This window comes from Podarcis melisellensis (assembly GCF_964234715.1).
Source record: "Podarcis melisellensis genome assembly, chromosome: 18".
In the NCBI taxonomy this organism is placed as follows: Eukaryota; Metazoa; Chordata; class Lepidosauria; order Squamata; family Lacertidae; genus Podarcis; species Podarcis melisellensis.
Window position 1 is genome coordinate 6,598,476 of NC_138536.1, and position 24,684 is coordinate 6,623,159.

The 24,684-nt window shown below is 49.7% G+C and overlaps 2 protein-coding genes across 4 annotated transcripts in view; one reads left to right on the forward strand and one right to left on the reverse strand.

The window, feature by feature from the left end:
- SH3GL1 (SH3 domain containing GRB2 like 1, endophilin A2) overlaps nucleotides 1–17,211 on the reverse strand; it is a 49,079-nt gene extending 31,868 nt beyond the window's left edge. The window contains exon 1 of one of the 2 annotated variants that reach the window (XM_081895782.1): nucleotides 16,842–17,211. In XM_081895782.1, coding sequence (XP_081751908.1) covers nucleotides 16,842–16,886 — 45 coding nt within the window. In that variant the 5' untranslated portion in view covers nucleotides 16,887–17,211. The remainder of the gene's footprint in view (nucleotides 1–16,841) is intronic. The other variant, XM_081895781.1, reaches the window with a different exon arrangement.
- Nucleotides 17,212–19,085: 1,874 nt separating this feature from the next.
- The window catches only part of CHAF1A (chromatin assembly factor 1 subunit A), a 33,506-nt gene continuing 27,907 nt past the window's right edge, over nucleotides 19,086–24,684 (forward strand). Inside the window, exons 1-2 of one of the 2 annotated variants that reach the window (XM_081895462.1) lie at nucleotides 19,086–19,232; nucleotides 24,328–24,378. In XM_081895462.1, coding sequence (XP_081751588.1) covers nucleotides 24,330–24,378 — 49 coding nt within the window. In that variant the 5' untranslated portion in view covers nucleotides 19,086–19,232; nucleotides 24,328–24,329. Of the gene's footprint in view, nucleotides 19,233–19,278; nucleotides 19,455–24,327; nucleotides 24,379–24,684 lie in introns of those variants that run through there. The other variant, XM_081895461.1, reaches the window with a different exon arrangement.

The window sequence follows — 24,684 nt, forward strand, 5'->3', positions numbered from 1 at the left end:
ATTAAATTAATACAGCACACACACATACAATGGTACCTCGGGTTAAGTGCTTAATTCGTTGTGGAGGTCCGTACTTAACCTGAAACTGTTCTTAACCTGAAGCACCACTTTAGCTAATGGGGCCTCCTGCTGCTGCCGCGCCGCCGGAGCACGATTTGTGTTCTCATCCTGAAGGAAAGTTCTTAACCCAAAGCACTATCTCTGGGTTAGCGGAGTCTGTGACCTGAAGTGTATGTAACCTGAAGCGTACGTAACCCGAGGTACCACTGTACCCCAGGTCCATAAGGAAAGACAAAGACTGCGTGCGAGGTGCCAAACTGTGAATTCTGCAGAGCGCAAAACAACAACCGCAACAACCCACACGGTGTATTGCGAGAGAAAACATAGTTCTGTGGACAGAATTTCCTAGGACGGAAGAGACGGCATCAGCATCTGGAGAAAGGTTATTTGCATGGCTTGCAAGAAAAGATCTCTGGGGGAAAGAGGGCGGCAACGTACAGCCGCCCACGTCCGTATTCCACTTTAGATGACATTTTCCAGGCCTGGATCCTGGCCCAGATAAAGCCACATTTCGCTGCAGCGCTGGGATCTCCTGCCCGATTCTCTCCTTCCCGCCCCTTACAAGCCGCTGATTTCACTTTTTTTTCAAGAGAGAGAGGTTTAAATGGGATGTAGGGAGAGCTACTGATGCATGCATGCAAGAGCCAGGAAAAGAGTATAACACCGAGGGAGTAAGGTTAATTAGGCATAGTTATTCGCCTCCCTCAAAGGGGGACTAATCATTAACAGGAAGAGCTCTGGGGACACAGCTGCAGAATAGCTACACACAGAACTCCCCCCTCTCCCCCACGCTCAAACTAAACAGGAGCCTGGTTAGCATAAAGCAACTCTGCAATGGTCACCTATGGCGAGCAAATCATGTTTCCAGGTGAGTAGGTGAGCAACAACAAAAAATTGCATTACTCGAGGAAGTGTAGCTGTTCCCTACGTGATGGAAAGGGTCAAAGATGCTGGGAATTGCCATTCAATCAATGCTTGCAGAGTGAACTAGTTTGGCTTAACGTTTGCTGAATTAGTGCAAAAAACCTCCGAACCGCAGTTGAAAGCAGTTCTCCTAATGCCGCCGACCTGAACATGAATTACCGTATTTTTTGCACCATAACACTCACTTTTCTCCTCCTAGAAAGAAAGGGGAAATGTCTGTGCATGTTATGGAGTGAATGCCTACGGGTGGCGGGGGGGATCTGCTGAAGTCGTGAGCAGAGGATCCATGGAAGCTGGGGAGGAGGGAGAAAAGCAGAGCCTGCTTGCTTTAAAGGAGCAAAGTGGGAGAGGAGAGGAGCCTTCTCCCCTTTTACCCCTCTTCTTCATTATTAGCAGCATCCTTCTCCACCCACCCCACACATACTGCTTCTCCCCTTAAACCCTTCACCTGCATTATTAGAAGCATCCTTCTCCACATACCCCATGTGTGCTCCTTGCCCCTTGAGTGCTTTTCCTTCCCTCCCCACTTAAAACGTGGTTACAAAGCACGGATCCACATGGTCCCTCAGGATTTTTGCACTGGGTCACCCCAAATTCACCATCAGATCACATAGCATGTCCATGGCTACATCTTGCACCAAAAAATTCACGCACCCACTGTTGCCTGGGGCTGCAGTGGTGCAAAAACGTGGTTACAAAGCATGGATCTTCAGGATTTTTGCATTGGGCTACTCCAAACTCACTGTCAGATCACATGTCTGTGGCCACAGCAGGAACCACAAAAATCATACACCCACTGTTTCGTTTAGAATATTTTTTTTCTTGTTTTCCTCCTCTAAGAACTACGTGCGTGTTATGGTCGGGTGCGTGTTATAGAGCGAAAAATACGGTAAATATTGTTTTCGGGAGTTGAATTCTGAATGATTCCTAGCTGATCTTCAAGTCCATTCTCTTGCATCATCACCATCACCATCATCATCATTTTACCCCTTTGGGCCTCGAAGCTTTAAGATCCTAAATGCTGGGGGAAATAAATTGAACCATTCACATTTATGTGTACATATGGGTTTGATGTTTTCTTCCAAAGCGTATTTTTTCACATCAGTACATGAGCCTGGAACATTCTGAAGGCTGGGGGAGAAAATCATTGTTTAGGTCATTGATAGGCAAACTAAGGCCCAGGGGCCCGATCCAGCCCAATCGCTTTTTAAATCTGGCCCGCGGATGGTCCAGGAATCAGCGTGTTTTTACATGAGTGTTTTTAAAATGCATCTCTGGGTTGTTTGTGGGGCATAGGAATTCATTCATTCCCCCCCAAAAAAAATATAGTCCGGCCCCCCACAAGGTCTGAGGGACAGTGGACCGGCCCCCTATTGAAAAACTTTGCTGACCCCTGGCTTAGGTGAACCAAATGAGTTCGTTTTGCAAAGGGGCAAACCTGAATCTACCACAGGGTTCTGTCTTGGGCCCGGTCTTATTCAACATCTTTATCAACGACTTGGATGATGGACTCAAGGGCATCCTGATCAAATTTGCAGATGACACCAAACTGGGAGGGGTGGCTAACACCCCAGAGGACAGGATCACACTTCAAAACGACCTTGACAGATTAGAGAACTGGGCCAAAACAAACAAGATGAATTTTAACAGGGAGAAATGTAAAGTATTGCACTTGGGCAAAAAAAATGAGAGGCACAAATACAAGATGGGTGACACCTGGCTTGAGAGCAGTACATGTGAAAAGGATCTAGGAGTCTTGGTTGACCACAAACTTGACATGAGCCAACAGTGTGACGCGGCAGCTAAAAAAGCCAATGCAATTCTGGGCTGCATCAATAGGAGTATAGCATCTAGATCAAGGGAAGTAATAGTGCCACTGTATTCTGCTCTGGTCAGACCTCACCTGGAGTACTGTGTCCAGTTCTGGGCACCACAGTTCAAGAAGGACACTGACAAACTGGGACGTGTCCAGAGGAGGGCAACCAAAATGGTCAAAGGCCTGGAAACGATGCCTTATGAGGAACGGCTAAGGGAGCTGGGCATGTTTAGCCTGGAGAAGAGGAGGTGAAGGGGTGATAGGATAGCCATGTTCAAATATATAAAAGGATGTCACATAGAGGAGGGAGAAAGGTTGTTTTCTGCTGCTCCAGAGAAGCGGACACGGAGCAATGGATCCAAACTACAAGAAAGAAGATTCCACCTAAACATTAGGAAGAACTTCCTGACAGTAAGAGCTGTTTGACAGTGGAATTTGCTGCCAAGGAGTGTGGTGGAGTCTCCTTCTTTGGAGGTCTTTAAGCAGAGGCTTGACAACCATATGTCAGGAGTGCTCTGATGGTGTTTCCTGCTTGGCAGGGGGTTGGACTCAATGGCCCTTGGGGTCTCTTCCAACTCTATGATTCTATGATTCTATGAATCTGAATTAGTTCCTTTGGGGTGCAGGCTGGACGCGAACTGGAAACACTTCCATTAAGAAGTGAATATTTCCAAGCCCTGTGTGTCGAAAACCACATTGTGGTGGGCATGTTGGCCACCCCTGTATCAAACTGCTGCTCACCAGGCGATCTTAAGTCACACACTTTCAGCCGAGGCAACCTTCTATCCAGCTGAGAGGATAAAGTGTGTGCTTGTTTGTGAAGAACAGGAGGGAATCATGTACCAGCTTGATCTCTCTGGAGGGCAAGGCCAAGAAAGAAATGAGACAAAAATAAACCTCTGGTTAAAGGATCTAAGCTGGCAGAGCTAAGTTGTTGCTCTGCCCCAGACTGTGAAGAGATGCTGCCGGTCAGAATTGTAAATATCAGGCGATGGTGAAGAGCTCTCTCTGCCCAAGACCTGACAGGTTATCAAGGGGAGCGTCTTGCAAGGCTCTGGAAAGGGAGACCTATCTTCATAACCACAGCAAGCAGATTTAATGCTTGCTACACCTGTTTGTGGAAAAGAACAAGCTCTGCAAGGTCCGGCCGGGTCATCGCGATTCAGGCCAAATCAAGCTCAGCCTGTTTGGAGCACATTTGATATGCCTCCTGTTTGAATAGTTCCTTGTTGCTCCCCGGCACCAGATCCTGGTCTCTTCTGCCTGTCCACTCCCCTCTCCCACAAGCTGTTGACCTCCCCTCTCTATTCATTCCTCGAGTTCCCCTGCTCCGTCCGTGGCCAATTTTCTTTCTGTCAGCTCCGGAAACCCAGTCCTCTTGCTAAAACATTCCTGGCCTCTCCCTTCCCTCTCGACGGAGATTCTGTCATTCAACGTTCTTCTGCAGTGCTCACAAACATTTCATGAAACGTGAGCTCAGCCTATGACTTACTGCACACATGGGGTAGGCAAACATAAGGCCCAGGGGCCGGATCCGGCCCAATCGCCTTCTAAATCTGGCCCACGGACGGTCCGGGAATCGGCGTGTTTTTACATGAGCAGAATGTGTCCTTTTATTTAAAATGCATCTCTGGGTTATTTGTAGGGCCTGCCTGGTGTTTTTACATGAGCAGAATGTGTCCTTTTACAGTGGTACCTCTAGATGCCAACGGGATCCGTTCCGGAGCCCCGTTCGCATTTAGAAACAAAAGTAACCAGCGACGGCACATCTGTGCACGGGCGCGTCGCTTTTCGCTGCTTCTGTGCATGGGCGTGATGTCATTTTGAGCATCTGCGCATGCGCAAGCGGCTCAAATGCGCTCATCCTGAAGCAAATTCAACCCGAGGTATGACTGTATTTAAAATGCATCTCTGGGTTATTTGTGGGGCATAGGAATTCGTTCATTCCCCTCCCCCCAAAAAATAAAGTCCGGCCCCCCACAAGGTTTAAGGGACAGTGGACTGGCCCCCTACTGAAAAGGTTTGCTGACCCCTGGGGTGGGGGGCTGGCGACAGGTAGCAGCTTAAAAAAAAAAATCAGTACCAAGGACACAGTTTGCTTACTGGGAGAAAAGAAACGTTTCCGCCTGGTGCCTAAAGATATGCAACGAAGGTGCCAGGCGAGCCTCCCTGGGGAGAGCATCCGCAAATGGGGAGCCACTGCAGAGAAGGCCCCGTTCTCGTGTTGCCGACCTCTTGCGGAGGGGACACCCGAAGAAGGGCCTCGGGTGATGATTGCAGGGTCTGGGTTGGTTCATACGGGGAGAGGTCTTGAGCCATTTAAGGCTTTATAGGTCAAAACCAGCTCGTTGAATTGGGCCTGGGAGCTAGCTGGCAACCAGTGCAGTCGGGCCAGGCTTGGGGCTATGTGCTCACGCCATTTTGTCCTGGTGAGCAGCCAGGCCATTTAATTTTGCAACTGCTGAAGCTTCTAGGCCACCTTTGGAGGCAGCCCCACGAAGAAGTACGCCTCATGTAGCTTACGACACCCTGCAAATGTAAACACCAAATTTAAAAAAACCACGGGTTCCAGTGGGGATCAGGTGGCGGTGTGAATCAGTCTCTTAAGACTTCCAGGAATCTGGCGCACCGAGTATTTCCTGCGTGGCTGCCTGCAGCTTCCATGCCGAGTTGAACCGATACCGGAGGCGAGAGCCCTAAGTTGCAGAGAGCAGCTCCACCCAGGCGGGACCAGGTCTGCCTGCCTGCTTGCATCTTTTCCTTCTCTCCTTGCCAAGGGAATTGCAGCACCAAACACCTAGCTGGGAGGATGTGTTCGCCTTTAGCCTAGTTCATTTCCCATGCCGTGTTTAGAACAGGAAACAGGCCGAGTGAAAGGAAGCGCTCCCTCTTTCTCAATTCCATCCTTGACACTAAGTGCATGTTTGGTCAGGAGAAAGGACGGGGTCAGCGATGGAAAGATAGGCGTAGGCGACCAGGTCAGACCCTTTCCCCAAAGTAATGAAGAGCTGAGTCAAGGTCTACAGGAGAGAAACTGTCCCCCTACTCTTTTAAAAAGGTAAAGGGACCCCTGACCATTAGGTCCAGTCGTGGCCGACTCTGGGGTTGCGGTGCTCATCTCGCTTTACTGGCCGAGGGAGCCGGCGTACAGCTTCCGGGTCAAGTGACCAGCAGGACTAAGCCGCTTCTGGCAAACCAGAGCAGCGCACGGAAATGCCGTTTACCTTCCTGCTGGAGTGGTACCTATTTATCTACTTGCACTGGCGTGCTTTCGAACTGCTAGGTTGGCAGGAGCAGGGACCGAGCAACGGGAGCTCACCCCGTCGCGGGGATTCGAACCGCCAACCTTCTGATCAGCAAGTCCTAGGCTCTGTGGTTTAACCCACAGCGCCACCCGCGTCCCTTCTCAAAGCGTTTTACAACACGTTAAAACATCCATTCAAACAATCTAGAATGAAACAAATTCAAGCTTCAAGGAAAACGTTTCAGCTTCTTCTCTAAGCACCCAGAGATCTCCAGGTGGTCGTAACTGGACCCACACCAATCGCAAAACGCGCCTGGCTAATTTCTAACACCGATTCCCTGCCGGTTCTGCAGGTGTGGAAGCAGTTGAGAGGGCTTTGTTCAATATAAATGACTCCCCCCCCCCCGAGGTTTTTTTTGTCAACGCTCCACACAAAGTCCAGGAAGTGGCGCAGGGAAGGAAGAGCATCTGTTGAGTAACTGTTTCAAAAGTCAACGAGGGACTCATCTAATTGTTTAGGACTTAAGCAGCAGGGAGAGGAGTTGTGAACTTGATAAAGAGCTCTAACAAGTTAGGTGAGACGACGCAATCATTACCAAAGCAGAAATGTGGTTCTGTGCAGGCCATGCGTTATCCTCCTTGACCCCATCGGCCAACATCTCCCTGCTGTATGGTACAGCCAGCCTTGCCTCCCAGATAAACCCCCTTCCCACCACAAGACAGTGTTAGAAATTAGCCAGGCGCGTTTTGTGACCGGCACAGGTCCAATTGCAAACATGTGGAGATGTCTGGATGCTACGCTGGCGACTGACATTTCCATCTGGGTGGACCCTCCAGCTTCCTTAATCAGGTGAGCAGAAGAGCTCATTTATTGCATTTTATCTCCCACCTTGGGTGCTCTGCTCGGCATAGTTCATAGCTTCCCTGAATTATTCAAGCCCCTTCGCCACGGCAAGGCAGTGATCCATGAAGAGGAATTAGAATTGATGCTTTTGAATTCTGGTGCTGGAGGAGACTCTTGAGAGTCCCATGGACTGCAAGAAGATCCAACCTCTCCATTCTGAAGGAAGTCAGCCCTGAGTGCTCACTGGAAGGACAGATCCTGAAGCTGAGGCTCCAAGACTTGGGCCACCTCATGAGAAGAGAAGACTCCCTGGAAAAGACCCTGATGTTGGGAAAGATGGAGGGCTCAAGGAGAAGGGGACGACAGAGGACGAGATGGTGGGACAGTGTTCTCGAAGCTACAAACATGAGTCTGACCAAACTGCGGGAGGCAGTGGAAGACAGGAGTGCCTGGCATGCTCTTGTCCATGGGGTCACAAAGAGTCGGACATGACTAAATGACTAAACAACAACAACAACATCTCCCACCTTTTTCTGCAAGGAGTACATGGTCCACACCCCCCCCACAGGTAATCCCAACACCCCTGCGAGGTAGCTTAAGAGGCTGCGACTAGCTCTAAGGTCACCCAGTCAGCTTCCTGGCGGAGTGGGGATTTGAATCCTGATCTCCCAGGTCCTGGTCCGACACTCTCACCACTACACCACACTGGCTTCCTAGAGTCGTCCTACTATGGGGCAGCTCTATCAATTAAGTAGGTAAACAAATAGGGGGAGAGCTAAATGTCCCTTAGAGAAGGATCTGAAATATATCCCTTGAAGCTGGCCTTTGTTTTATTCTGGATGGTTTTACTGTTATGTTTCATAAACCGCTTTGAGATGTTTTCTTTAAAATGTGAAGCCAGGCATAGGCAAACTCCGTCCTCCGGATGTTTTGGGACTACAACTCCCATCATCCCTAGCTAGCAGGACCCGTGGTCAGGGATGATGGGAATTGTAGTCCCAAAAAACATCTGGAGGGCCGAGTTTGCCTGTGCCTGTGTAAAGCAGTAAAGAAATTAAACGAGCAGTAATAAAACTGACGACGACAAATTTCACTGCCAAAAAAGAAAGAAAAGGGGAATAAGAGAAAGATGGTGCAAAGACATAATAATAATAATAATAATAATAATAATAATAATAATAATAATAATAATAATAATAATTTATTATTTATACCCCGCCCATCTGGCTGAGTTTCCCCAGCCACTCTGGGCGGCTCCCAATCAAGTATTAAAAACAATACAGCGTTACATATTAAAAACCTCCCTGAGCAGGGCTGCCTTAAGATGTCTTCTGAATGTCAGGTAGTTGTTTATCTCTTTGACATCTGATGGGAGGGCGTTCCAAAGGGCTGAACGATGGGGGTGGAGACGCTCCTTCAGGTATACAGGACCGAGGCCGTTTAGGGCTTTCAAGGTCAGCACCAACACTTTGAATCGTGCTCGGAAACGTCCTGTGAGCCATTGCAGATCTCTCAGAACCGGTGTTATGTGGTCCCGGTGGCCACTACCAGTCACCAGTCTAGCTGCCGCATTCTGGATTAATTGCAGTTTCCGGGTCACCCACGTAGAGCGTGTTGCAGTAGTCCAAGCGGGAGATAACTAGAGCATGCACCACTCTGGCGAGACAGTCCGCGGGCAGGTAGGGTCTCAGCCTGCGTACCAGGTGGAGCTGGTAGACAGCTGCCCTGGACACAGAGTTAACCTGCGCCTCCATGGACAGCTGTGAGTCCAAAATGACTCCCAGGCTGCGCACTGGTCCTTCAGGGGCACAGTCACCCCATTCAGGACCAGGGAGTCCTCCACACCCACCCGCTCCCTGTCCCCCAAAAACAGTACTTCTATCTTGTCTGGATTCAACCTCAATCTGTTAGCCGCCATCCATCCTCCAACATTTCGTTGTGGCGACTGCACCCTAGGTTCAAGGTGCCATTTGGAGAGCAGCTTTTATATTTTTAACTGCGCTTTTATGGCAACGCTACTCTTTATTCAGACAACTTGCTGACTGAAAACGAGAAGCACCTCTTCGCCCCTGCCTTGCCCGAGTCTTCTCTAAACCATGATTCTCAGCGCAACGATGTCACCACTTCCTCTCTTTTCCAAGCCGCAAATATCTGCAAGTTCTTCCCACAGCCAGCACAGAACCAGGAAACTGCCCAAGAAAGTCTCACATTGAAGCAACGAGGCTTGCAAACTGGGCCCCCCCGCCCCCCCAAAAAAACCCCTGATGCAAGCACACAGATACTCTCAGAGCGCTTGCCAGTATAAATGCACCGAGACAAACGGAACGGATAAAAAGTTCCCGGCGCCGAGAGAAAGGGACAGATGGTTTTAAGATATTTACAAGCGGCAGCAAATCGCAACGGAGGAGGAAGATGGCAGGATAACAATAAGCGGCCATCTGCTCGCTCTCTCCACCCCATACGGAGGGAGCAGAAGGAAAGGTGAACTAGATACAGCACGGGGCAGGGGTCCGGGAGCAAAAGCTGGGTGGCTGGACATCTGCTTTGCATGCAGAAGACCTCAAGGCCAACCCAGGAAACCCTGGGGTGCTGCTTCCAGTCAGTACAGTGTCAGTAACCAACTCTCCAGCTCAGAATCATGCTGCTCCTCATGCGGTATCGCGGTTAACGACACAGAGAGCTGATTTATTCTCAGCCGGCGGCCACAACAAGACCCCGAGACGAATCTTGAAGCGAGTTTTGCAGCAAGGCGTGAAGAAAGCGCTTCAGACTCCTAGGCTGTGTTCGAATGGCCATGTATCGTACGCTGACGGTGTTTCCAATTTGTCCGTGTGCGACGCTATCCAATAATAATAATAATAATATTAAATTTTTATTTATACCCCGCCCTCCCCAGCCAAGACCGGGCTCAGGGCGGCTAACAACCAATAATAAAATCAAGTTGATGAAAATACAATTTAAAAGATTAAGATACAATATTAAAGCATTAGAGTGTAATCTCTTCATAGGAGGAGAAAGGAAAAAGAAAGAGGGGGAGGGAATCAAACTGATTCTAAGCCAAAGGCCAGGTGGAACAACTCTGTCTTACAGGCCCTGCAGAAAGAAATCAGATCCCGCAGGGCCCTGGTCTCATGAGACAGAGCATTCCACCAGGCCGGGGCCAGTGTTGAGAAGGCCCTGGCTCTGGTTGAGGCTAATCTAACTTCCTTAGGGCCCGGGACCTCTAGGGTGTTGCTATATATGGACCTTAAGGTCCTCCGTGGGGCATACCAGGAGAGGCGGTCCCGTAGGTACGAGGGTCCTAGGCCGTGAAGGGCTTTAAATGTTAAAACCAGCACCTTAAATCTGACCCTGTACTCCACTGGGAGCCAGTGCAGCTTGAAAAGCACTGAGTGAATATGCTCCCATGGCAGAGACCCCGTGAGGAGCCTCGCTGCAGCATTCTGCACCCGCTGGAGTTTCTGGGACAGCTTCAAGGGCAGCCCCACGTAGAGCGAATTACAGTACTCAAGCCTGGAGGTGACCGTCACATGGATCACTGTGGCCAGGTCGGGCCATTCCATTTTGGTGACTGTAACCTTGGGACGTGGGTGGCGCTGTGGGTTAAACCACATAGCCTAGGACTTGCCAATCAGAAGGTCGGTGGGTCAAATCCCCGCGACTGGGTGAGCTCCCGTTGCTCGGTCCCTGCTCCTGCCAACCTAGCAGTTCGAAAGCATGTCAAAGTCCAAGTAGATAAATAGGTACCGCTCTGGCGGGAAGGTAAACGGCGTTTCCGTGCACTGCTCTGGTTTGCCAGAAGCGGCTTAGTCCTGCTGGCCACATGACCCGGAAGATGGACGCCGGCTCCCTCGGCCAGTAAAGCGAGATGAGCGCCGCAACCCCAGAGTCGGCCACGACTGGACCTAATGGTCAGGGGTCCCTTTATCTTTATACAAATATTAAGGGCCTGGTCCATCCCTAAGGGAGGACTGTTTAAAACTACCAAGTACTGTCAACTGGTTCCTGGGGATTTGACTCGAGAGTCAGTGAAAAGATGAGGCCAGCCGCAAACAAACTCCATCTCTGCAATTAAACAGTGCTCAATTTATGGTGGGGGCGTGGGAGAGAATGAATCAACTTTGTTATGAATCAGATCCAAGACCAAAATAGCTGGTGACTTCATTTGTTGCGGGTCTATTTTAATTTTTTTCAGCGACTGTAGGGTGTGGTATATATGTCACGCATGCATGTATATTTATATACATATATTCATTATGAATTGGAACACCTCTTTGAGGTCAAGGTAAAGGTAAAGGGACCACTGACCATTAGGTCCAGTCGTGGCCGACTCTGGGGTTGCAGCGCTCATCTCGCTTTATTGGCCGAGGGAGCCGGCATACAGCTTCCGGGTAATGTGGCCAGCAGGACTAAGCCGCTTCTGGCAAACCAGAACAGAAACGCCGTTTACCTTCCCACCAGAGTGGTACCTATTTATCTACTTGCACTTTGACGTGCTTTCGAACTGCTAGGTTGGCAGGAGCAGGGACTGAGCAACAGGAGCTCACTCCGTCGTGGGGATTCGAACCACCAACCTTCCGATCGGCAAGTCCTAGGCTCTGTGGTTTAACCCACAGTGCCACCCGTGTCCAAAGGTTACAATCACCAAAATGGAACGCCTAGAGTTGACATTTTGGGGCAAGGCGGTTCTGAAGTCTTTATTTTTCAAGCAACGGACTGACTGTGATTATCAATTAAACATCTGGCTAGCTGGCGAAACTTGAGCTAGGTTAAAAATTCTGAGAACTTAAGGAAGATCCAGGGGCAGGCCACACACATAGATTGGGCCACTCCGGCCTCTTTTTTCTTAATGGTGACTCGGACCATTCATAACGTAGGAATATTCTTCATAACTGTGAGCAAGCCGGGAGGGGGGAGTAAGTGAAGACAAGTGACAAGAGTTAGCTATACAGTGGTACCTCGGGTTACATAGACTTCAGGTTCCAGACGCTTCAGGTTACAGACTCCGCTGACCCAGAAATAATACCTTGGGTTAAGAACTTTGCTTCAGGATGAGAACAGAAATGGTGCTCTGGTGGCTCGGTGGCAGCGGGAGGCCCCATTAGCTAAAGTGGTGTTTCAGGTTAAGAACAGTTTCAGGTTAAGAACGGACCTCCGGAACAAATTAAGTACTTAACCCGAGGTACCGCTGTAATGTTGTCCACTGCTCTTGCTCAGGCCGCACAGAAAAAGCATTTTGGTTCCTGAAATTCGTTCTGAGATAAAAACAGAACGGATAGAATTCTACAGGATGTGTTGCTAGCTTGTGAAAACTGATTCCCCCCCAAGCATTCACCTCCAGGTGGTGGAGATGTCAAGGCGGTATCTCGCGAGGGTTGGGGATAATTTCTAGGCCCTGGACAGAATAATACATTCCCCATCCTGGCGTAGCTTGAGAGGAGGGCTGCAAACTTGTAAATTGGCATGTTGTAAGAACGCTGCATTTCTCAGCTCCGTTGGGTTTGACAGATGTGTGCTCTGAAAAGGGCTTTTGATTCCTCTCGGCGCAACCAGAGCGGTTCGCTCGAAATGCGCTCTGGTATCATCATCGTCCCCACCCCACCCAACATCCAAGTTTACAATTCTTCTATGGCCAGAAGGGACTGTACTTTGTGGCTGGAGCGAAAGCGGGGAGCCCGATTCTGCCACACCTTTTTTTAAAAAAGGGATTTTGAAGTATGACAACCCTGCACATTTCAATATAGTTTATATTAATAAGTGTAGGCATGGTGCCGGCACAAGACAAATGGGACATTATCCCCACCCCCTCCGCCCCACACAAATGCACACAGATGTAGCACACAGGCCCATTCAGTTACTTATAACAATAGCTACCCAGAACCCATGAGCGGGGGCGGGGAATACACATACATTACAAGGAGGACCTGCAACAAATTGTTGCAGTACATCCCCTCCACAGCAATACTGTAAGCTGTTAAGGCTCAAGCAATCCAATCTCCACCACCATTTTCTGCAGCCCCACCCCCGCATCCCCACAATGACACTTCTGGAGCCAGAAGGAACTGGGAGGGCAGAGAATGCTCACGTCTCATTGGACAAGGATGTCCGGTGTGGATCTTTACTTTTAATTTGCATTTTTTTTAAAAAAAACACACCTCTGCATAGCTTGCTGGGTTTCTGTAAGTATAGTAAAAGGTAAAGGTAAAGGACCCCTGGATGGTTAAGTCCAGGCGACCAGCGGCGTAGCGTGGGTTGTCAGCACCCGGGGCAAGGCAAGTAATTTGCACCCCCTAACCCCTAACCTGCTGCCGCTGCCAGCTTGTTCTTGCTGCTGCCTGGTCTGGTCTGGTGTGGTTCTCTCCCGCGCTCTGCCCTGCACTGGGCGGCCGCTGCACTGTCCCTCCCCCAGATAGTCCCTCGCTCTCTCTCCGCACCGCACGCCTGGCACCCACCCCCTCCACAGTGGGCGGCGACCCGGCGGCTCAGATCGGATTCGCACAGCCAGCAGTGCAGTGAGAGAGAGTGAGTGAGCCAGGTAGGGGCAGAGAGCTGCGAGTGTGAGCGCGCCCCCCCAGATGTTGCGCCCGGTGCGGCCGGCCCCCCCTGCAACCCCCACGCTACGCCACTGCAGGCGACTATGGGGTTGCGGCAATTATCTCGCTTTCAGGCCGAGGGAGCCGGCGTTGGTCCACAGACAGCTTTCCGGGTCATGTGGCCAGCAGGACTAAACCGCTTCTGGAGCAACGGGACACCGCGACGGAAGCCAGAACGCGCAGAAACGCAATTTACCTTCCCGCCGCAGCGGCACCTATTTATCTACTTGCACTGGCATGCTTTCAACTGCTAGGTTGGCAGGAGCTGGGACGGAGCAACGGGAGCTCGCTCCGTCGCAGGGATTCGAACCGCCGACCTTCCGATCGGCAGGCCCAAGAGGCTCAGTGGGTTAGACTGCAGCGCCACCCAGATCCCTTGCAAGTACAGTGGTACCTTGGGTTACATATGCTTCAGGTTACAGACTTCGCTAACCCAGAAATATTACCTTGGGTTAAGAACTTTGCTTCAGGATGAGAACAGAAATCGTGCAGTGGCGGCGCAGCAGGCCCCATTAGTTAAAGTGGTGCTTCAGGTTAAGAACAGTTTCAGGTTAAGAACGGACCTCCGGTACGAATTAAGTCCTTAACCCAGGTACCACTGTACAGGAACCTACTAATTATGCATATTATTCAAATTAGAAACCCAAGCTTTCTAACAGAATGTATCAAGAAGTTGCTGGGCTTGCTGACTGGGGCTGGTTAAGGAGTTGGCTAGCCAGCAAAACCTTCAGCCCCCGAATGTTGCAGGACTCTAACTCCCTTCTGTGTATATTTACATATTTTTACAGACTTCCATGGTTTGCTTGGTTTTGGGTTCTTCAACAGGAAGAACCCAAAACCAAGGAATTCAGACCAGGAGTCTTTTCCAACCGTCCCTAGAGAGGGTGTGCCACTGATTTACAATCCCATCCCAAATCCACCATAGATACAGGAATACACACACACACACACACACACACACACACATATATATATATAAACTCCAGAAGTTTGCACATTAAAAAGAACTCCCACAACACTGTATTATTATTATTTTAAAAAAACAGCCCATAATTCAGTAAGTTCGACAACCAAGGTACAACTGTACAGTTTAAAAGCATGAAAATAAGTGAAACAAAGCAATAATGCCCCCGCTTCCCACAGACTCATTTAAAAGTAGAACAAGTTTTTCCAAGCTTTGGACTACAATTCACACTACCCCTGACCACTGGTCCTGCTAGCTAGGGATGCTGGGAGTTGTAGTTCCCAAAACAGCTGCGGACCCAAGTTGCAGGGAAACCCCTGCTGTAGAATATTAATCAGCCAAAGGCCTGGTTGAAGAGGACCGTTTTCACCTGGTGCCTAAAATATATAATGAAGGTGCCAGTTGAACCTCCCCGGGGAGAGCATTCCACAAAATGGGGGGCCACCGCAGAAAGGGCCCTGTTCTCGTGTTGCCACCCTCCAGACCCCATGTGGAGGAGGCACAGAAAGAAGGGCCTCAGATGACGAATGCAGAGTCTGGGTTGGTTTATATAGGGAGGGGAGGTACTTCAGGCAAATACAGGCATTGTCCGGCGATATTGTGTGTTCTGCTCCAGAAAGGCACAATAAACCGAACAAAGCAAGTCGCACCATTTTTTGGGTTTCTCACGGCATATAAAAGTTACGCTTACTCTATATTGCAGTCTATTAAGCCAGGGGCACCTGGCTGCAGGGGCAGAAGGGGGGGGGGGTCAATCCAGCTCCAGCCTGCTCCACTCCTGTGGTCAGAAGAGGGGTGGTGGGAGCAACAGGTGTGTGTGTGTTCCTTCACCTGGAATCTACCAGGCTGCCAGCAGCTGCCCCCACGCCCTTGCAAGGAGAAATATCTGCGAAGCGCAACCTGTTTCTAGTCGCCTACAGGTGATGGTTCGTCACCACGCCAGCCAAGCAAAGCTGTTACAAAGAGGGACTCTGCGCAATCTACCCAACTTAACCCCAAACCGGCGCCACACAGGAACATAATAAGGACACATCGAGCGGGCACCTAGATATGGCATAGGGCAGCCCCACAAGCAAGACCTGGGCACAACAGCACCCTGCCCACCTTTGATTCCAAGCAACTGGTATTCCACCTCACGAAGCCATGAATCACAAAACCCTTTGCTGCCATGAAGCAACGAGCCAACCTTAAAAGTCGCCTTTGTGCTCTGGCTTTTTGGCATTTTGTTCAAATGCGCTTTCCGGCCAATGGTGGTTCAGTGGCGCTGACCCAACAGTGGAAGTCCTAGAATTAGGCAGTTGCCGCCCCACTCCATTTCCAACCACTAAGAGGGCACCGCACCAGTGTAGCTGCTATGGTGATGCAATGCTTGCTCACGACAACCAGAGCCGACACACCTTCCTCAGTCCACCTGTCCTGTTCCAGAGAAGACCTGCGAATCAGCGTTGCACTGTTCCAAGCGGCCTCGGAACTCAGTACCCAACCGTTTTCAACCAGCAATAATAATAATAACCATCATAATGGGGGTGGGGAGGGAGGGAGGCTGACATTAAAAGGGAAGATGGATCAAGAATTAGCCTGGAGATTGTCACACAGGAAGAACAAGGATATACCGTATTTTTTGCTCTATAAGACTCACTTTTTCCCTCCTAAAAAGTAAGGGGAAACGTGTGTGCGTCTTATGGAGTGAATGCAGGCTGCGCAGCTATCCCAGAAGCCAGAACAGCAAGAGGGATTGCTGCTTTCGCTGCGCTGTGATCCCTCTTGCTGCTCTGGCTTCTGAGATTCAGAATATTTTTTTTCTTGTTTTCCTCCTCCAAAAACTAGGTGCGTCTTGTGGTCGGGTGCGTCTTATAGAGCGAAAAGTACGGTAGTTTGAGTGCCTCACTTGTAGCTCTATAAATCATTTAACGTGCCAACATAAAGTTATTAACACCGCAGTTGTTGTAGAAGGCGTTATTATTTTGACCGGAATGCAATTGACATTAATAAGATTCTGGAACGCATAAATAAAGAATAAATAAAGAAGTGTGCATGCACACGAAAGCTCATACCAAGAACTAACTTAGTTGGTCTTTAAGGTGCTACTGGAAGGAATTTTTTTGTTTTGACTATGGCAGACCAACACGGCTACCTATCTGTAACTGCATCCATTCTAGCACACTGGGGGAGGCACCTAAAATATAGAATTCGGTATTTGAATGGTTGGTATTAGTAATTGTTTTATAATTTGGTATTGTTATGATGAGGCTGTTATTGGGTTGTAATTGAAGATTAATTTAACAAGTTATGTTAAAAGAAATTAGACCAGAGGCAATCTCATCTGTACCTCAGCTGGGCAACCCCTCCCCACTCTTTTTTTCCAAACAGATAAGACAGACATGTTCTCTTCTCACCTGACTGGCTTTGTAGAACTGCTTCTTTAACCCGGCCACAGACATGGTGCCTTCTTGTAGTTACTGAAAAACTAGGCTCACAGCGGAGGGGAAAACGAACGAGAGGAAAGAGGGGAGCAGGCAGACGCCCCCAGGGGCTATATGATTTGTGTCCAAAAAGAGGCACAGAGGTTGGTGGAAGCGTGGGGGGGGGGCAGACCCCAGCTCCTGAAATAAAGAGGCCACTGGTTAAGTTAGCAGGCGGAGGCGAAGAGAAGACTAAGCCCGTCCCAAGAGGGAGAGAGGGTGCCAGAAAAAAGGGGGGCACAGATTTGTGCCTGACACAAAGAGAGAGACACCCCCAAAATGACACAGAAAAAGACAAAAGTGTCAGATGGAAGGAGCTCCCCCTAACTAAAAATGGAAATGGAAAGGGCAAGAGAGAAATGAGTGTAAGGAGACAGAAAGGAAGGGAGACAGGCAGAGACAGTTGACACAGCTGCTGCTCCTGGGCAGTTTGGGAGATTCAAGAGGCTAGTCCTCAGTGAGGCAAAGGAAGGGAGGAAAAGTAGTCCCTGAGGAAGAGGGAGAGAAAGGGAGGAGAGGCCAGGCTTGGCTGAAGGGGAATGTTATTTCTCTTTTTGGTTTCTGTTGTTTTGAAAAAGGAGGCTTCAAGAGAGGGAGGAATGAGACAGAAAGGAGGACAAGGACTGACAGGTTCAGACGGCGGACGGACACACAAAGTAATCCCCGCGCCCACCCGCGGAAGGCGGAGAGGAGGCAGAGAGGAGAAACAGGCGGGGAAGAGGACCGGGGAGGACACGGGGAAGGGGGAAAACATCCAGGCTCGGGCTGAGCTCGCTCTCTGGCTCCCCTCGGCGCTTCACTTCCGCCGCCACCCCTAACGCGCATGCGCGCAGGCAGGCGGAGGGATACGCGCTCCTTCGCCGGAAAGAAAGGTGTGGAAAAGAGGAGGAGGAGAGTGAGATCCGGACTCCACGCTTCCAACCATAGACGCGGGCGGGATAGAGCGCCGGGAACGAAAGCGCGTCGCGCCGCGGCCACGCCCATCCCGCGCTTCAAAGGCCGGAGCCAGAGCGCCCCCTGTCTTCCTTTGCAGGAAGCTTGGGATCGAGAAGTATTACAGTAGTAGCCGGCCGCCGCCTCCCGCGCCTGGTCGTTCTGAACTACAACTCCCATCATCCCTTGCGAGAAGGTGCACGAGTTAGATGCGAGTTATATTTATTTGCGGGTGGACGGCGCCATAATAATAAAAATATTTTATTATATGTTATTATTATTAGTATTTTATTATATTTCATTATTATTAGTATTTTATTATTTCATTATTAATAAGAATATTTACTATAGTATTATTAATAGGAATATTTTAATATATTATTATTATAAATTAAATAATAATAATAATGATAATAATAATAATAATTTATATCCTGCCCTCCCCAGCCAAAGCCTGGCTCGGAGCTGCGAACAACAATAAAACTAGCACAATTTACATAAAATCACAGTCAATTAATTGAAATACATTCTAAAATCAGTTCACAATCACATTATTATTATTAGCAGTAGCAGTAATAACAGTTGTTATTTTAAAAACCATAGAAAACCAGAATAAAAATGCATTACATGGTTTAAAATAATTATCAAAATCCAGGCATTCCGAGAGATGTGAGCCTCCCTTGTTGTTGAATTATTGTTTTACTTGTTCTTATTTTCTCTTTAAGCCGCCTTGAGCCCAGGTCAGGGAAAACGGCGGGATAAAACAATTATTAATAAGTAATATTAATAAGTAATAATAATAATAATAATAACAATAATAATAATAATAACAACAACAACAACAATAATTAATGGTGATAATTATGGGGGTATAGATATAATAATAATAACAATAATAATGATGATAATAATAATAATAATAATAATAATAATAATAATAATAATAATAGGAAACACTCTAGCGCCTCTCATTTCATCTTAATAGGCGGGCGAATGAACCACGGGCGCATGCGTCACGCTCCCCGTCAGTTATCGCGAGAACTAGTCATGTGTTTTTCCCACGCTACCTCTACGCGAGGGTGTCCGTGCGAGAAGACGTTGGGCCGGGTGAGCGGGGAGGCGTGGCTAAGCGGAGCGACCCGCGCATGCGCGTCCGGGACCTTTCCCCCTCCTCTTCTCGCGAGAGTTCGCTTACATTACTCCGCGAGCCTAATGAAGGCGGGGGGCGGGAAGAAAAGAGAAAGGAAACCCAAGTCACGTGGGGGCGCGGCGTCCCGCCCAATCAGGGCGCCGGAGCGCCAAGTCCTCCCGAGATCCCGCCAAATACGAGCGGGCGCGAGGGAAGCGGGAGCCGGACGGGGCGCCGGAGGGGACAAAAAGCCGCCGTCGCGGGTAACGGACGGCTTTGTGTGGTGGGTTTTTTTTACCCCTGTGAGGTATTATTTAAGAGGGGGCAGGCGCGGGAGCGTGCCTCGGGGACGCGCGCGCCCCCCACCCCCCGGTTCTCGTGAGGGGGAGCCCGGCTCGGCCTCTCTCCCGCGCGCGAGAGAGAGGCCTTTCCCTCATCCTCTTCTTCCCTCAGCGCCTCAGTCCTGAGGGAAAACTTTGTAGCAGGTGAGAGAAAGAAGATATGAAGTATCGCCCCGCGACCCTTTGTGGGGGGGAGGACTCGAGCGGAGGGGAAACTGAGGCAGGTCAGGGAAGGAGGGTCGTGGGTTTGTGTGGGGGGAGAGATAATGTCTTGAGGGGAAACTGAAGCGGGAAAAGGGGTGGGGGGGTTGTGTGTTGTCAAGGTGCTCGGGGTCCGTGGGGGGTTCCTGAGGGGGAACTGAGGCACGTCGTGGCTGCTGAGGTGGATATATTGGAGGGGGGGGGGAATAATTGTCGTCCTGAGGGGTGGGTAGGGTGGCTCTGCAGATCGGGAGGAGGGAATGTCTTATGGGCTCCTGGGGGTTGGGCTGGATGACCCCTGGGGTTCCCTTCCAACGCACAGTTCTACCATTTTTTTGGGGGGGGGAGATATTGTCTTGAGGGGAAACTGAAGCGGGAAAAGGGGTGGGGGGGTTGTGTGTTGTCAAGGTGCTCGGGGTCCGTGGGGGGTTCCTGAGGGGGAACTGAGGCACGTCGTGGCTGCTGAGGTGGATATATTGGAGGGGGGGGGGAATAATTGTCGTCCTGAGGGGTGGGTAGGGTGGCTCTGCAGATCGGGAGGAGGGAATGTCTTATGGGCTCCTGGGGGTTGGGCTGGATGACCCCTGGGGTTCCCTTCCAACGCACAGTTCTACCATTTTTTTGGGGGGGGGAGATATTGTCTTGAGGGGAAACTGAAGCGGGAAAAGGGGTGGGGAGTTGTGTGTTGTCACGCTGCGGGTATTAAGTGGGGGGGGGGTTCCTGAGGGGGAACTGAGGCACGTCGTGGCTGCTGAGGTGGATATATTGGAGGGGGGGCAATAATTGTCGTCCTGAGGGGGGGAAGGGGGGGTAGAATGGCATTTTTAGAATGTGCAATTATCTGATTGTTTTGATTGTTGTTAGCCGCCCTGAGCCCGGCTTCGGCCGGGGAGGGCGGGATACAAATAAAATTTATTATTATTATTCTTATTATTATTAGGGTGGCTCTGCAGATCGGGAGGGAGGGAATGTCTTATGGGCTCCTGGGGGTTGGGCTGGATGACCCCTGGGGTTCCCTTCCAACACACAGTTCTACCATAATTGGGGGGGGGGAGAGATATTGTCTTGAGGGGAAACTGAAGCGGGAAAAGGGGTGGGGGGGTTGTGTGTTGTCACGCTGCAGGTATTAAGGTGGGGAGGGGGTTCCTGAGGGGGAACTGAGGCATGTCGTGGCTGCTGAGGTAGATATATTGGAGGGGGGGGATAATTGTCCTGAGGGGGGGGAGGGGGGTAGAATGGCTCTGCAGAGCGGGGGGGGGGAGGGAATGTCTTATGGGCTCCTGGGGTTGGGCTGGATGACCCCTGGGGTTCCCTTCCAACTCTACACACCGTTCTACGATCATTGGAAAACACTTTTCTTTTGATGGGGGGGGAGAAGCGAAGTACAGTGGTACCTCAGGTAATACTACTACTACTAATAATAATTTATTATTTATACCCCACCCATCTGGCTGGGCCTCCCCAGCCACTCTGGGCGGCTTCCATAAAAACCAAAAATACAGTAAAATATCACACGTTATGATGAGAGTGCATGATGGATCTCGTCTCCAGTTCTCCTTTTTCTGTGAACCGTCCCTTGGATCTTTCCGGGCCCCAAGCTGTTATTTGTCACTGCTCAATGACCCACCCTTGCATCGTGGTGTTCCCCTTCTGTTGTTAGATGTATTGGTTTTTTATGCTTCTGTGCTTTTATGTTTGTACATATTTTATGGGCTAATAGCCGTAAATAAAATTTGAATTTGAATCACACGTTAAAAACTTCCCTGAGCAGGGCTGCCTTAAGATGTCTTCTGAATGTCAGGTAGTTGTTTATCGCTTTGACATCTGCTGGAAGGGCGTTCCACAGGGCGGGTGCCACTACTGAGAAGGCCCTCTGCCTGGTTCCCTGTAGCTTTGCTTCTCGCAATGAGGGAACCGCCAGAAGGCCCTCAGAGCTGGACCTCAGCGTCCGGGCTGAACGATGGGGGTGGAGACGCTCCTTCAGGTATACAGGACCGAGGCAGTTTAGGGCTTTAAAGGTCAGCACCAACACTTTGAATTGTGCTCGGAAACATACTGGGAGCCAATGTAGGTCTTTCAAGACCGGTGTTATATGGTCTCGGTGGCCACTCCCGGTCACCAGTCTAGCTGCTGCATTCTGGAATAGTTGTAGTTTCCGAGTCACCTTCAAAGGTAGCCCCACGTAGAGTGCATTGCAGTAGTCCAAGCGGGAGATAACCAGAGCATGCACCACTCTGGCGAGACAGTCTACGGGAAGGGAGTGTCTGAGCCTACGTACCAGATGGAGCTGCTAGACAGCTGCCCTGGACACAGATTTGACCTGCGCCTCCATAGACAGCTGTGAGTCCAAAATGACTCCCAGGCTGCGCACCTGGTCCTTCAGGGACACAGTTACCCTATTCAGGACCAGGGAGTCCTCCACACCTGCCTGCCTCCTGTCCCCCAGAAACAGTACTTCTGTCTTGTCAGGATTCAACCTCAATCTGTTAGCTGCCATCCATCCTCCAACCGCCTCCAGACGCTTCAGGTTACGGACTCCGCTAACCCAGAAATAGTACCTCGGTTTAAGAACTTTGCTTCAGGATGAGAACAGAAATCGCATGACGGCAGCAGCGGGGAGGCCCCATTAGCTAAAGTGGTGCTTCAGGGTAAGAACAGTTTCTGGTTAAGTACGGACCTTCGGAACGAATTAAGTACTTAACCCGAGGTACCACTGTACAATTCTACGATAATAGGGAAAAACATTTTTTTTTGGGGGGGGGAGAAGCGAAGCAGAGGTATGTTTATGCCTGAGCTTTCCAAACAGAGGTTGGATGGGGTCATCTGCCAGGGATGCTTTGGCTGAGACTCCCGCATGCAGGGGGTTGGAATGGATGAGCTCTGGGGGTGCCCTTCCAACTCTATGCGATGCCACAATAACTGCACACCCATGTTCTCTAGCCACTGGCTCTGCAGGGATTCAGAGGGGGAACTTGAGGTGCTGCAGCAAGGAGGGAGGGGGGGATATCTTATGGGCTGCTGGGGAGGGAAACTGAGGCAGGGCCAAGGGAGCTGGTGGTGGGGGGGGAGAACCAAGGCAGAAATGAGTTGGTGTGGGTGTCAGAGTCCCTGTGAGTGGAAACACTTTTGGGGGGTGGAGAAGGGAGGCAGGGATATGTTTATGTTGCAGGTTTTCAAGCAGAGGTTGGACAGAGCCCTCTGTCAGGGATGCTTTAGCTGAGATTTTTGCACTGCAAGGGGGGCTGGATTAGATGACCCCCGGGGTCCCTTCCAACTATACAGTTCTTTGGCTCTCGAAATGGAGCTTTTGGAGGGGGATCCCAAGGGAGGGAAATGGAGAACATATTGCCGCCTGAGAGAAACCGAGGCAGGGAGGAAATTGAGGCAGGTTGGGGGGGTTAAGGAAGGAGAGCCTGGGTCCAGCAAGTGTTGGATGGGCCACAGCGGGTGACTCCCAGAGCTTGAATTAAGAAGGGAGGGGAGTCCCTTGATGAAAGCCCCCTGCTATAGTCATCTTGAATCATGACATCTATAGGGTGCGGCTATCACAAGGCATAAGGTGGACCTCTATCATTTGAGCGTTCCTTCTGTTGTTCCAATGTTGTTACTGAGGAAGCGGGGTTAATGTTTGGTGGTGATCACGCACAAATATGCACCATATATGTTAATGTAAAGCACCCGTTTGTTGGTATATTGTTCTAGCACCGCAAGCCATTACGCAACGCAGTCTTAAAACTGGCATGTGGGCTGCGTTTTTTGTTAACTTGGCAATGGGGTGCAAGAAGGGCATGTTGACATCTAGTTGACTGCTATAGGAATGAGGGTGATGGATTGGAAAGACGCTCTGTTTGGACTTGCAAGGAAGTCAGTGATGTGCAGGCTTAAAGGTAAAGGGACAGGCTTGGAGAACCGACGCTGTCAAAAATACAGTGGTACCTCGGGTTACATACGCTTCAGGTTACAGACTCCGCTAACCCAGAAATAGTGCTTCAGGTTAAGAACTTTGCTTCAGGATGAGAATAGAAATCGTGCTCCGGCAGCACAGCAGCAGCAGGAGGCCCCATTAGCTAACGTGGTGCTTCAGGTTAAGAACAGTTTCAGGTTAAGAACGGACCTCCGGAATGAATTAAGTACTTAACCCGAGGTACCACTGTATTGAAAAGGTTAATGTTGGCATTGGGTGCCTTTGTCCCTCCAGAGGTTGCCGAATCGCACCTCTCATAATCTGAGGCTGTGTTTTCTGCGTCTGATGGGAGGTGTGGTTCGGCCGTGTCCGTGACTGGGGGCAAAGGTTCCCCACACCTGGAGGGGGTGGAATAGTGATGGAGTAGGACTCGTGGTTTGAGGAGTGATTGGGTCTGCGTGGGATCCAAGGAAGGAGGCAGGGAAGGGAACGCAGGGAACAACTGGTAACTTGCAATGAGAGTTTGTTGTGGGAAAGGGGTACTGGTCACCCCTGGGGAATCAGTGGAGTACAGTGGCAATGGGGAGCTTCTGGCCCATCTGCCTAATTAGACCCGCCAAGCCTCTCCAGTTCTGTGGGAAGTTAAATAGAAGTGACGAACGTAGTCCTATTAATATCAGTGGGTCTGCTCTGAATTGCATGTAATGGGATGCAACCCTAGATGCCTAATAATTTGGGAAGCTTTCAGTTCATGTGCATGTTTGATGTTCCCAATGAAATGTTGAATTATTCGTTGTGACACCACATTTTTCAATATTTTAAGACTGTTGTGTTTATAGACTGTTTTCGTAAACCTTTTCCATAGACACATTCATCATATGCAGTTTATAATTGATTGTTTTCCATTGACAGCTATGGAGTGTCAAGATAAATCAGCGGTTCCAGCCCGGAAACTGATACAAGGTAACCCGTTTCATGCAAAAACAAAAAAACCCTGACTCATTTTCAGCCCAGGCTATTCTTTCTGCATGGCACAAATTTGCTAAACTCTTTTCCTTCAAGCTTGTTAGATTTCTCTATAATTTAGTGTGATACTATACATAAACCTTTGAACTCAGAATGCTACATTTTCAGGAATGCAATATTGATTTAATTTGAGGGAAAGCAATGGTGTTTAGCTACAATCTTTGCAAAGCAGAAGTTATTCAGTGCCCTGTCGTACATATATTTGGAGTATGATTCTACTTGTTGTATTTGTGAACGGTTACG